A 14,106-nucleotide genomic window follows, 5' to 3' on the forward strand; every position below is an offset into this window, starting at 1 on the left:
TTGGTAAGATGTTATGTGTGCACCATGTGCTATCCATCTCTTTATAGATCATACTGTCTTTACGTCCTGTTTTTATTGGATTAAAGACTGTACGTTTTAATGTAGCTGAGAATCTAGCTTATGACGTGTCTTTGGCAAATAACATAAGATTAATGTGGTCACTGAAGTTCCACAAAACTACTTGTACAATATGAGCAGTAAGAATTTAAATGGGAATAAAGTTTTATATCTGTTTTCTTTTTCTAAATGGAGCTATTATTTTTGAATGTGGACAAATGATTTGATTTAGTGACAATGAAACAGTTGCTCAATGTTCAAAGTGACCTTTGTTCAAAACAATTATTTCATAAAAGTACTTCATTTCTCATTTTCTGTCACAAAATTTTTTTTGTTAAAATTCTGAAATGTCGGAAATAAGAATATTTTCCTATTGTGGTCTTCAAATGCACTTCTTATTTTGTCACAGAGCTACTGGCTGAACTCTTCACTGTGACTTTATTGACACAAAAGTCACAGCTTTTTTTGTGTGTTAACACATATTTCCCATATTTTCCAATGGCATTGCATGCCTTTATATTTTTTAATAAGCTGTATGTAGATGAAAAGGTATTTTATCAATATAAAACAATAATCTGCAAAACAAAATGGAAACAAATAGTCCACATTTAGATGATTTTGAAAAAAGTAAACTTTCTTTGTAAACGCTGTTGGTGTCATTGAGTGTTTGGTTCAAGGAAAGTCAAACCCTGATACTATGAACATACAACTCCAACAAGATATAAATGAACAAACCCTTTATTCTTTCACACTAATCACACCTTCAAATAACCTCACTAGCACTAAATGATACCGTTTATATCATGTCGTGTTTTGCATAAAATACTTAAACGGCTATGTAATGGAGCTTCCGTTGTCTTACACTGCCATGTAGTGGTAGCATTATAGTACTGCAGTAAATGTAGTGTAAGGTTATTTACTGTTAGTGCTATACAAATGGAAGCTTCCTATGGCATTAACATAGGAATTTATAATAAGTATTGTATGTTGTAATAACATAGTCTGTTATTACTATGTTACTTCAAAAACAGGTATCAATTGATTACTTGACCCCCCCCCCCCCCCCCCCCCCCCGCCCGACACACACACACACACACACACACACACTATTATGTCTGTCATGTCTGGATTGTGCAGTGGTTCTACAATGAGTAATATTCAGTCCTCAGATGTGCACATCACAGTATTCCATCACACAATTTAAGGGTCTTTTTCCTCTGCAGTTAACAGTGTAATGGTGGATATCCTAGTCCTGCAGAAACAGGTGCATCTTACCATGGATATTTATCCTCATCCATCTAATCTAATGTTTAAACCTAATTCTGCTGCACTGGGACTGGGGATGTCATGAGTTCAGGGAGATTCAGATGAAGATATTTGCTGTGGTCGTCATGCTCAGCTAGTGCACAAATCAAGTAGTTCAACACAAGATGATGCTGCTCTTGGTGTTGGCTTTATATACATCAAAACATGTACTGATTACTGTGGTGTCCTTGCATTTCCTCCTATCCTTGTAACTAAGTGTTTTTGATATATATGAATTGGTTTGTGCCAGATCTGGATTGTGCCTCACATCCTACCTTTGACCTTAGTCGGCTCAGTCCTGTGCTCCAATCACAAATGATACGTTCACAAGATACTGATTAAGAAGACTGACTGACTACAGGACAGATGAATGCACTCTGATATCAGTTTTTTGTCACTTTTGTTGAAATTCCTTAAAGCACAGGTATCAAACACATGGGCTGCGGGCCAAAAGGGGCCTGGCCATGGAGGCAACAGTCTAAGCAGGGGTGCCCAGACTTCCCTCTCCCCAGACACCTCCTCTAGCTCTGCTGGGGGGATCCTGAGGTGTTCCCAGGCCAGCCGAGAGACATAGTCTCTCCAGCGTGTCCTAGGTCTTTCCTGAGGTCTCCTCCTGGTGGGACATGCCCAGAACATCTCCCCTGGGAGTCGTCCAGGAGGCATCTGAAACAGATGCCCGAGCCACCTCAGCTGGCCCCTCTTGAAGTGGAGGAGCAGCGGATCTGCTCCGAGTTCCTCCCTGGTGACTGAACTCCTCGCCCTATATTTATTTAAAAAACTTGTTGCTACAATGATCCATTATGTCAAATCTTCACTTTGCAATTACAAGAATAAACATAGATTTGTTTTATACTGAAGAACAGGGCAGGACTGACGCACACACACCTTCTTCTTAGTGGTTTATTATATTTGTATTAAAAAAAAGGGATAAAAATTAAATAAAAAGCAGCATTATACTAGACATACAAACCCATTCTGGTTGGCACGGACATGTTTTCAATAAGGCTTCCCTTATACAAAACAAATAACATCATAAACTGATGTTAACACTGACAAAGGATCCACACTTCTATGTGAACTGAATGGAAACAGCTGATTTCACAACGTCCTGAACATAAAAAGCTGCCTTTAACAGTGCTGTGCTCTCTTGAAGAAGCTAAAAAAAAATAAAAACAATATGTGCTTTCAAAGATCATATTTGTGTAAATTATTAAATATCCTCAACTGAAAAGTCAGACATTAAATGTACAACAAACTAGTGTTCTTTCCACCTCCTGCTGCAAAGGAAATGGAACAATGACAGATTATCTTAGCAGGAGATTGATGTGAACACTGTCCACTTAAAAATGTGTCGTGCAAATATCAGAGATAAAGGAAGACATTCATTGGACATCTGTCGTGTCTCTGATAACACTGCTTATGAATACTTTTCAGATCTAAAATCCTGGAAAATTGATAGTCAAGTCAAGGTAGGAACACTCTGGTCACCTGTCTCATCTCATCCACGTACCCCGATTCATCCCACCCACAGGGGGCATCCCGGGTGGAAGTGGGGGAGGCAGCTGGTTGTGTCCGGTGGTGGAGGGTGGTGGGTACCCACTAGCCAGACTGGAGGCCATCCCCATGACTGAGGGGGGTGGAGGTGCCAGCAGGTAGCTGTAGGCTGACAGTGGGGGTGTGTGGTAGGTAGTGGTGCCTGATGGGTAGGGGTGGTAGCCCAGTGGGGGGGCACAGGCTGGAGGGACGGCGGTGTAACAGGAGCCCTCGGTTGTCATCATGGACTGCAGTTTCTGGTAGCCTTCACTGGACACCAGAGAGCTGGAGGTGGGGAGGTCCATTGGAGGAGGCGGTGGTGGAGGGGGGCAGTGGGGTAAGGGTGGGGGAGTGGGTTTGGAAGAAAGATCTGGTGTTGGTGGGTAGGAGGGAGGGGGTTTATGGTCTGTGGGAGAAATGTTTAGGAACAAGGTTTGATTTGTGTTTCTTTGTACAGTACAGTGACAACAGGTTCATGCAGTTTAATGCACAGATTTCTTAGGCTCTCAACCTTTTGCAATCCATCTTCTAAATAATGAATATGAAACAGGCTTTTGGATATGGGTAAATACTGAAAGACCCAGGTGTTTGATGGAATAACAGAGAGGAGAAGCTGCTTCAGTAGAACTCCAAGAGAAAGCCCAACTTAAATACTACTTTAATAATAAACATCTCACTCATCTGACTGATCAGCTGTTAGTGGTGTTTTTCTATACATTAACTACAGATTTTTCATTGACATATAACCTGTGGATTATTACCCCCCACATCTGCGTTTCAAACAGCACATTTGCACAAAATACGGGACATATATTGGGACACATCATGGCTGTCCTACTGATACTGATTTGAGATATAAACATCAATATTTCCTTAAAGTTTAATGGGATGTTTTTCTTCCTAAGATGTGAAGAAATTAGATGATTAGTTGGGGTAAAAAATTATAATTACAGTCAAAGCATGAAAAATATTTTAGACATTTAGAAGTAGAACATTTAAAATCATACTCATGGATAAAAAAACAAAACCAATGTTGACAGAAATCAAGTAAAAACCATCTGAGGCACTTTGGAAACAAAGATAACAGTTTAAACCAAACCAATGCAATGATATTTATCACAATATAGAAGTATTTTATGACATTTGTCATTATTGTTTTGTATCCCAGACCCCTGTTAGAAAAGAAACACCTGAATTCACTGTGTCCCAATACTTTTGTTCATATAGTGTATATTATATATACTAGATATACTGGACTTAAACAGACAGACTCACTGGTGCCTCAGAGTTAAATGAGGGTGAATTAAACAGGAGTTACTCACCTGGATTTACAGTAACTGGTGGAGGAGGAGGTGGGGGCGGAGGAGGAGGAGGAAGAAGTTCTGGATTTGGGAGCTCTGAAAAAAGCAGAACAATAAATAAATAAAGGCAGTGTGTGGTTTGAATCGGTCTACTGGTGTGTGGTCTGTGTACTTGCTTACTTGAGGCCTTACTGTCATCTTTGGGAGACGGCTGAAAAACAATCAGAAGTCAAATGAATCAGAGTTATTAAAGTGTAAAGTAAAAGGTATAAGATGACGCTGATGGGTTGACTCACCTGAGCCGGTTTAGGGGGTCTGGGGCTGCTCTGAGGAGAAACCTTCTTGGCTGGTGGGGGGGCTAAGGGAGATGGGATGGAAGGTGGGGGTAGGTTCTCCCCAGTCCCTGCACTCCCATCAGGCATCGGCTGCTTGGCCTGAGAATACAAGTCCAGGATCTGGTGACAGATATCTGATGGGAAGAGAGGGAGTTAAAAAGCTTATAAATAATAATGAAAACTAGAAGATATGCTTTTATTAGTCCCACAAGGGAAAATTCCAGTAAGACTGACCTTGACGAGGATGGGATTCAAACCCACATGTGCAGAGCACAACAAATTAGCAGTTCATCACCTTAACCACTCGGCCACCTTGCCAGATAAACTACAGTGATATTAAAGCAACTGTGTGGCAGTGTTCTCTTTACCTTCCAGAACCTCCACAGGGACATCATGGACAAACTGCTCCCACCAGCGCCGGGACGACAGCTTGGAAGTCCACTCCTGGATGTCAAACTTACAGAGGCGCCCGGCCAGATACATGACTGCCACTGCTATGATCTGAGGCTCCCACTGCAGGGCCACCATGGTGCACAAGCTTTAAAGGACCAGGATGGACAGGATCAGAACTATACCATACTACACAGGAATAATTACAGAGCATTTTTTCCAGAGTCAAAAGTATTGTCCTCAAAAAGAGTAAATTTGGCTCTATACTGAGTTTGGAGAGCTCTACCCAAAGAGTAACTTTTACTCTTTTTAGAGAGGGACCAAATGTTATTGTTATCTTCAATTTGAGTAAATTTTACTCTGGCAAATTTCCTGTATATCACAACAAATATAACCAAAGTCCCCAATGGTGTGTAATATTGTGGAACTTGCAGAATCCTAGGTGTACTGGATAAAATGAGCTAAGAAATCTGAATTGTGTTTTAATAAGCAGCTGTTACTTTGACAAAAAATACATGACAAACTGCACTAAATATCACTTTTTTGAACATGGAACAGTCACATGGTGCTTGCTCTTTATCCAAATAAAAATTCCAGACTTTTTCAAAACTGCTATTTTTTCCCCCAAGACCTTGACTTTATGGACTTTTATACTTGTGTGCCTACTTTTTTTGGTTGAGATTGTATCTGTTGTGTGTAGTAAAGTTCATTTTAATATATGTATGAATGAATGAATGAATGCATAATTCACAGTAAATTATGTTTTACTGACAGAAACATTTTCAAAACATATGAAAATCACATTTTTTGCTTCCCACAAGCATAATGTTTACTTCCCGGATTCAGACACATGACGAATGATGACCTCCTCAAGTTGAACACGCAGGCTACACAGGCTTTGATTGGATATCATTCCAGTACTCACCAGTTAGCGCAATTATATCCAGTTTTTTATATGCTTTCCTCATGTATTTCTTATTTTACAAGATTATGTGTCTTTGTACATACTCTAAAATTTGACTATGAGAGAAACTTTTTTCCATGTTTTATTAAGACTTTCAAACAAAATTCCAGACTTTTCAAGGTCTGGAAAACAGCGTTTCAAAATTCCATTCTTTTTAAGACTTTCAAGACCTGTGCAAGCACCCTGCATCAATGCACAGAATTATAGTGGACTTAACTTAACTTATAGTGGACATAATGTCCACTAAATTTACCTGTCATTCACAAACGTCCAGGCCATCTGGACCAGTTTCTGCACCTTGTTCTTGTCACCTGGAAAAGGAAACTCTGCCATCAGTGATATAAACATTTTTTGAAATAACCAGAAGTACCTCTAATAGCTCTCATAACAAATTAAAGAAAACTAATCTTGAAGAAGTAATAAAATAGCCTCAACTGCTTACAGTAGATTATACCCTAAAGATTCAGCGTGTAAGATTAGGAGGAATTAAATTTTTATTGGTGTATAAACGTGTAAACCTGATAACAGTTGTACTTTGTTAGGGTTAGCCATTTATAGTAAATGGGATCCAGGGTTAAAGTGCATCACTGCCACCTATTATGTTAGAAAGTGTACCACAGTTATTACACACAGTGGCTTTCATGAGGGACTTCAGAGTTCTCTGCATCCACCACAGACATGGTGGAGGAGGGGTATTCTATTAGCTGCAAACAGTAACTTCACTGTTAAATGCTACTAAATATCCCAGAGGTTTTACCTTTGAGCTGTTTGGCATAACGCAGCAGGAACTGATATGGATGCTCCACCTGCAGGTCGAACTTGATGGTCTGCAGCAAGATGCGCTCCAACACCATCACCTCCTCCTGTTGGGAAAAAGGATTCTTCCATGAGCTGATGGTGAGATATTTTACAAAAAAATGTGCTGGCTGTTTAGCAAAATGTGACAACATGACAGACAGATAAAGAGAGAAGGTTAAGGTGACCAAAACATCCATCTCTCACAGAAAACTCATATTTCCACACTGTTCCCACAAATTATATAGTCACTTATATAGACACTATAAACTTATATGACAGTTTATATAAATTCAGATTTATGGATTTTCCATTGCTCCAGTTTTTTCCTGGGGATCAGTGCTTTGTGCTTTCCAGTGTTTGCCCTAGAAACATTTTTCAATAAAAATATATTAAGTGACATCTTAAACAATTATTTATATTTTGATTATATATAATTATTTCTTTATTTGTGTGCAAAAGCTATACCCTCAAAGCTTACAACAAAATTTGCTAGATACAGCATATCCAATGGGGACCAACTGCATCCATTAGTTTTGATGATCTACAAATTTATTTCGGTTTAGAAATAGAAACAAAATAGCTTAGGTGTCATGCCTAAACCTTATGGCAGGGAAAACCCTAGTGATGGTTATAACAAATGATCTCCTGATACCAGACCTTTGGATCATCTCCAAACTGAGCAAACTGGATGTCATTGAGCAGGCTCCGTGCTGTCTTGATGATGTCTTTGCATTTCTTTGGGGTTTCTTCCACTTTGCCTGCGAGGAAAAGGCAGCATCCTCCTGTCACCTACAGGTATAGTACAAGCACTGTGTTAGTAAGGGTAACACTATTTCTCAGAGGTGCATTTAGAGTTTGTGCCAGTCCCTAATGGCCAGATGGCTTGCCAAACATGTTCCAAAAGAAAAGAAAAAATCTAATTATGGTTATTATCAAGCACTAACCTCTCTGAATGCAAACAGTGAATGAAACCTAGTGCATCTTCAGCAGGAAATTGAATAATCAAGGATTGTTTACATATGTTTGTATCTAAGTTTGCAAGTGGTCTTTGACTATTTTACAGCTTGCCATAATGTACATGGAACATGACGCATATGCAAAGAAAAAAAAATTGAGTCCAGTTTGAGGACTCCAAATTAAAAGACAAAGACATGAAGAAAGATCTGCACGCTTACATATCTTGGGAACTGCTTAAATGAGTGGAACATGTAGAAGCGGTGAAAGTAAACGATTCCAGTGGCCAGTGTTTCATAGTGTCTGTAGAGAAGTTAAGAAACTGACTCTAACATTATTAATATTATTATTAGAACATGGAAACACAACTTGCAGAGTTTTGCACCATATTACTTAACTACTTCTACTGCAGTCAGAAGATGATTAAATGGATATTACCATCACGTTGCCATATAATGCAGGACTTTGTTGTGTCGGTATGAAAAAAAAAATGTAAGTGCATAATGTGGCTAACAGCCTGCAGCAGAACACAAGCTAGTCACATGAACAATCCATAACCATGTGCCATACAAAGCAGGACATCTGCTACGCAATGATAACACCCTAATACTGTGTACAGTCAGTGTGTGAATGTAGCGTAAATAATGACGTGTCTATATTCATATACCCTTGATATATGTTATTCATTATACTGTCCAAAAGGATACAGTCCAAGCCGTGTGCCCACATCAAATATGAACCGAGCCCCCTCTCTCCGGTACCGGGCCTCAGTGGCTGGGTCCAGTCCCTCTGACTGAGACGGTGTATGAGCAAGGTCCTTTTTGTCCCAGTACCAACAGGGTTTTATATGGTCCAGGGCGGACGGGTCCTTCCTGTCCGAATATAAGCAAGGTCTGATGTGGTCCAGGTTGGCCAGGTCTGTTCAGTCCCGCAAAAAGCAGGACTTCTCTTTCCCTGTTAGGTTTTGTTGAAAGATCCAGCATTTACCCTGCTAGCACGAGATGCTATTAGCTATTATACCATATAATGTATAGCATTGGATTTTTTTTTTCTTAAATTTGAGATAAATTTTGTATGAAATAACTACAGCTACTTTTACTCAGTGATACCAGTAATTAACACTTATGAATTCTTTAAGATATGCGTTTCCATCACTGTAAAAATTGTATAAAATCCGATATCTATAGTAGTAAAACCGTGTAGCCGCTCCATCCAAACAAAGACCACCGCACTACGCCGGAGCTGTGTCCGTGATTGGCATGACTTAAAACCAACCACTGCAGTCCAGTCCTGTCCATTTATGGTCATCTTAATCTTTCTAAAAGTGAGTGTCCAATAGCAAGGCTTAATGGGCGGGACGTTAATATATTTACACTAAAGTTTACATTAATCACCATCCTCAACCAGTCGCTGTCAGTTTCCGTGAGCGTGCAGCTCAGCAGCCAATTAAAATCCCTGAAGGCGGTGTGGGTTTGGTGGGCGTAACACACGGCTTCTCCAATCACACAAGAGAGTTACAGTCAAGTTGGGTTTCAGTACAGGAACAGAGGAACTGCTGCTGTCACTAAATAAGGTATGACTGAATCGAAGAAAAATGTTTATAGTTTGCTTAGTCGCCACATGATGTTAGGCGTCAGTGTAATTCTGTGTGGATGTTTGCATGCAGTTTATGGCAGTTGTGTTATAGCGGTGTCGCCCAGCTAGCTAGACAATCCAGCAGATTAGCCCCTTCTAAAACTCAGGCTGATCCTTTATCACTTGACAGCTTAGCAGCTAACAGTTAGCCTGGTATCGTCTATTCAGTGGAGCTAGTATAGATGAATGAGCTCTGTACTCTGCTCCGCTCCAATTACATCTCTGCTCAGATGGGCGTGATTCCTCTGTGCTAGTACGGTAGCTACTGGCCTAGTGGCATGAGCTACAAATATCCACAGAGGCTGGGGGATAAAAACCCTGCTAACCCCACGTAGCCAGTGCCAAGAAAATTGACCCATGTATTTTACCTTTCTGTACTTAAGACACCGAAACAGCACACAATTTAACCCGGATTAACTCTAGGGTTTTAAGATGATATCTACCTAGGTCCTAAGGGAGTTGAATTTGGTTCTAGAGAGGCATTCGTGACACGGTGAAAGTAGCTGTGTCACTAGCTTAAACAGATCTTCCCCATGCTCACAGAGCCTTGTCTTAAACTTTAAAAACATATTTAATTGAGAGACAGAGATGGTGAGACCGCAAAAATCGTGTTTGATTGAGATGAGTCATGTGCATTTCAAGGTACAGCCTTTTCTTAAAGTACCAAAACATCTGACAGATATTTGTTTTCAGAAAGTGGCTCTGCAACTTATCTGTGGTTGACTGTCTACAAAAACACGTGTTGAACAGTGTTCCTATTGTTTTCTTGACACTTATTTCTAAGACTTATTACCAAGGTAAAGTACATCAAAACCTGTAAGTTTCACATGAATAAAAGTTACATCTGCAAGCTGTCATTCCTATTGAAGAAACCTTTACAATTGAGGTAGAAGTTTACTGCCAAGTTTGTTTGTTGTTTTTTAAAGATCACTTATTTCCTAAAACCACTTGACACAGTACTCAAAGAGGAGAAATTGTTCTTGTACTGTTAAAAGGTAACACTCAGCCTTGTGGGAGTGTTAAATGAAAAATACAGTTAAGTCACATTGTTGCCTATAAAGTGATGTTAAAACTTTGCCCATTTGAGATCAGTGAAGTTCCTCTGTATTCTGAGAATGCAGGACAGTGGCAGACCAAGGCCCTGTGTTCTTGTAAGTGATTGGCTCTGGACCACGTTGACAACTGCTCCTGAATGTCACTGAGCAGCTGTCGACTATGAGGGCGAGACAGAGAGAGACACTAGGGCTGTTCGGTGGTGTGCAGTTGATGGGCTTTCCTGTTAGACACAAAAACTAAAGTGGCCTCATTCACTTCCTTTGCTTTTGTAAAGAATCTGGGTTGTGAAATGGTGTGATTGTGCATGAGCAAAAGAGACAGAAAGCAGCTGCTCAGGGGGGAGGAATTCATATTAGTCGTGTTAAAGCCAGGAGGAAATTGAATTGGTCCATGTAAACTAGACATTGACACTTGGTCTATTTAAAGGGGTCATTTTGCTGGTGTAAACGCCAAAGGCCTAACACCGTAGCCTGTTGTGCATAATGAAATATCAGTCATTCGATAAGGTTCTGTAGAGATGTTGAGTATATTGTGTTAATAATAGAATCGAAGGATCCACATGAACCTGGAATGGATTGTTTCCTAAAGAAAGGCAAGCAAATTTAACCTCAGGGGTTTACAAAGCAATCTGTTTCGACATAAAGGAAAAGCTGTTGCACAAATGTGTACCTTATATCCATCTGAGTCCCAGCTGAGTTTAGAGTACAGTTGCCTGAATGCAGCCATGCACTACCTCTGTCGGTCGGTTTAGAGACTAAATCTTTTTCCATTTTCATATGTAGTTTGTATGTTTTCTGTAGAAGCTTGGTCAAATGAGCACTTGATCTCACGCTCTCCCTTACATATTGTTCCCTTCAAGATTAAAAAATTCCCTTAAAATAATTATCTGTACCAAATTTTGGAACAGATATATTTAAAATGTATAAATAACCATATCTGACATTAATACATAGGTGGTTAACCCTTACTTAATGTTTCAGAGAGCAGAGTCGGTGTGGTCAGTAAATTACAAGATTTTTTTTACCTAAGACATAAAAACACAAGCGCAACATTGATCGACATATTTTGTTCAAACTGAAACATCATGTTCGTTTAAGATTAAGTCCAATTTAATTTACAGCAGTTTCACTGTACTGGCATTTGTAGAACCTGTGCAAAATCTATTTTGTACCGTTTCGGTACAAGTCATTCAGTTTCATGAAGAAAAAAACAGACGTTCTTGTTGTTTTTGTGCTGCTGTTGAATGCCATGATGGATTTAAGATGGCTTAGACAGTATATAAGAGTTATAATGTTGTTTCATAGCATGGAGCTATAAATAAGTAAAATGCAAGTAAAAAAAAAATACAACTGCCAATTTCACTCAAAAGATGAAGAAATTAAAACTGAAAATTCAGCAACAAAGTCTCACCATTAGTGCTATATTCAAGTACATTGATGATCAGTGAACAATTTTAGTCTTTTGCAGGTTAAAGCTTGTCATTTGAGAGCTTGTGGGGTTGGGATTATTGACTCATCTATCAGTTATTTTTTTCTCAGGAAGTTGTTAGGTCTATAAATTATCTGATAAATGGCCAAATGTATCTGTCAGGTGTTTTCCAAAGTCTCAAGTGTCTGGTTTGGTTCATAATCCAAAGGTCTTCATTTTGGTGATTATAGCCAGATGAGCAAGGAAACTAGAAAGCCTTCAAATTCAAGAGAATCTTTTTTTTTTTTTTTTTAATTAGGTAACTTTCCTGTGCCACTGGAAGCTGGGTTTCCTTTCATTAGCCATATTCTTACATTTTTGATTGCTAACTTTAGATGTGTATGGGAGTTTAAACCAGTTCATTTTCACACAGTTATTCATTGTAAAAAACAGTTTTCTGACTGACTGATAATGAAAATATTTTACTTGTAGCAATACTTAATGAAACAGCATTTATTTTACCGGGTTAAAGAATTGGCAAAACATCATTATTTATGTTCTTTAAAATAATTAACCATATTATGTTCCACACAGTCTGCTTGTTGGTATTTTTTCTTCTTTCTCAGCTAAAAGAATTACCAGATCTGGTAATTCTGTAACTTCTTAAGCCATCAGAGACACAGAGCTGACTGAACTCTTTCTTAGAAACACTACAGAGGCTGAAGTGTGGACGATGTTAGAACTGTTTGTGCTTGTGGTTTTTGAACATGTTTTTTGGTTCATATTTGTCTTGCTATGCTAACAGTGTGTGTAAAAACTCCCCAGCCCAGTTGTTCATCCACCACCATGGGAAAGAAGAGTCGGGTGAAGACTCAGAAGTCAGGTTCAGGAGCCAGTGCTGTGGTTTCCCCAAAGGAAATGATGAACCTCATCTCTGAACTGCTGCAGAGTATGTTTACATTCAACTTCTACACCCACCTCACCTTCACATTGCAGCCTTTATGTGTGGAAAATGGAAACATAACAGGATATGAGCAGCGTACAGTCAACCATGTACTTCTCAAGTTTATTTAGGTGCTTGTAAAATGTCTTAAATAATGTTCTATTACAGGGTGATTGGTGTTCTTAAGGTAAACTGTTGATTTGCAGGTGGTAGTAGTGATCTACACTATATGGACAAAAGTATTGGGACACGTTGAATTCAGGTGTTTCTTTTCTGGGATACAAAACAATAATGACAAATGTCATATTATAGTTTTATATTGTAATAAATATTGCATTAATATATATTGCAAATATATTGCAAATTGCAAATATTGCATTGCATTGTTTAGTTTTGTTTACATTGTTATGTTTGTTTCCAAAATGCCTAGTAGATTGTTTTTACTTAATTTCTCTCAACATTGATTTTGTTTTTTGTTTTGTTTATCTATGGCTATGATTTTTATTTGCTCTATCTCTACATTTCTAAAATATTTTTCATGCTCTGCCTTTGACCTTAAATAATAATGTTCTACCACAACTAACATCTACTTTCTTCACATCTTCCATGAAACTTTGAGGAAATATTGATGTTTCTATCTCATCTCATCTCATCTCATGTTTCTTTCTATCAATCTTATGAGCTGTAGCCATTATATGTCCCAATATTTTTGTCCATATAGTGTGTATTTACAGTTCAGACTGATTTAGCGACATGTTGTGGTTTTAGTATGTCTTCTTACAAGGAATACAACTGAAATGTGTGCCATCATATTCATATAGGTCCATAAAAGGGTTTGCATCACTTGTCAAAGACAGAACAACAGATCTAGCTTTACACTGCTGTTTTTAAGCTTCTTTGTCTCAGCTGAGGTGTGTTTGGCTGTGAGTGTGTGTGATCTGTTTAAGGTGTTGTTATCAGGCTGTGTTTCTTCAGAATGCAGCAGTGCAGCACCCTCTGCTGGTAAAGAATGGGAGGAGTACACTCAGATCAGAGGCCTGGTGGAGAAGATCCGCAAGAAGCAGAAGGGTGATTACACACACAGATACTTAACTTCTCCCTTTTTTCATTAACCCTTTAACCCCTGAGGCATTATTTCAGTGAAAGGGGCTACTTGGAATTTGCGTATGTTTCGGTGTCATAAAAGCTGCTGTGAGTATGTGCTTGTGTTCTTTTTCTTAAGTGGTTTTGTTTACTGCGTGTTTTAGGGTCAAAACAAGGTGGAGTAACTGAAAAAGACAAAGAGAGGAATTGAAGTTTGACAGGTTTTTACTAAATAATGCACTCAGAATGTACATCAATAAGAGATTTAGGATGTTGAACATGAACTGTGAACTAGAACACACTGAACAACAAGTGTTTGAATTTCAGCCCAGCAGTTTTTTTTTT

The 14,106-nt window shown here is 38.9% G+C and overlaps 2 protein-coding genes across 2 annotated transcripts in view; one reads left to right on the forward strand and one right to left on the reverse strand.

Annotated features, from left to right (window-relative positions):
* Nucleotides 1-2,296: 2,296 nt before the first annotated feature.
* Nucleotides 2,297-8,876, reverse strand: LOC115414398 (cyclin-K-like). The gene is made up of 10 exons (XM_030127729.1): nucleotides 8,345-8,876; nucleotides 7,859-7,940; nucleotides 7,341-7,472; nucleotides 6,643-6,748; nucleotides 6,139-6,196; nucleotides 4,900-5,069; nucleotides 4,493-4,665; nucleotides 4,377-4,407; nucleotides 4,218-4,292; nucleotides 2,297-3,301 (listed from the first exon to the last, which is right to left on the reverse strand). Exons 2-10 carry the CDS (start codon nucleotides 7,889-7,891, stop codon nucleotides 2,856-2,858), a joined length of 1,224 nt encoding a protein of 407 aa, XP_029983589.1. The 5' UTR covers nucleotides 7,892-7,940; nucleotides 8,345-8,876; the 3' UTR covers nucleotides 2,297-2,855.
* Nucleotides 8,877-9,077: 201 nt separating this feature from the next.
* The window catches only part of setd3 (SET domain containing 3, actin histidine methyltransferase), a 42,460-nt gene continuing 37,431 nt past the window's right edge, over nucleotides 9,078-14,106 (forward strand). Inside the window, exons 1-3 of the mRNA XM_030127727.1 lie at nucleotides 9,078-9,210; nucleotides 12,561-12,684; nucleotides 13,654-13,746. Coding sequence (XP_029983587.1) covers nucleotides 12,582-12,684; nucleotides 13,654-13,746 — 196 coding nt within the window. The 5' untranslated portion in view covers nucleotides 9,078-9,210; nucleotides 12,561-12,581. The remainder of the gene's footprint in view (nucleotides 9,211-12,560; nucleotides 12,685-13,653; nucleotides 13,747-14,106) is intronic.

This window comes from Sphaeramia orbicularis, chromosome 22 (assembly GCF_902148855.1).
Source record: "Sphaeramia orbicularis chromosome 22, fSphaOr1.1, whole genome shotgun sequence".
Classification (NCBI taxonomy): Eukaryota; Metazoa; Chordata; class Actinopteri; order Kurtiformes; family Apogonidae; genus Sphaeramia; species Sphaeramia orbicularis.

Coding starts and splice junctions, on each gene's coding strand:
- LOC115414398 (XM_030127729.1), bottom strand. CDS start 7,891: ATGTTCCACTCATTTAAGCAGTTCCCAAGATAT. Junction 4,666..4,899: donor CCCTGTGGAGGTTCTGGAAG/GTAAAGAGAACA, acceptor TCTTCCCATCAG/ATATCTGTCACCAGATCCTG. Junction 3,302..4,217: donor ACCAGTTACTGTAAATCCAG/GTGAGTAACTCC, acceptor TTTCTCCCACAG/ACCATAAACCCCCTCCCTCC.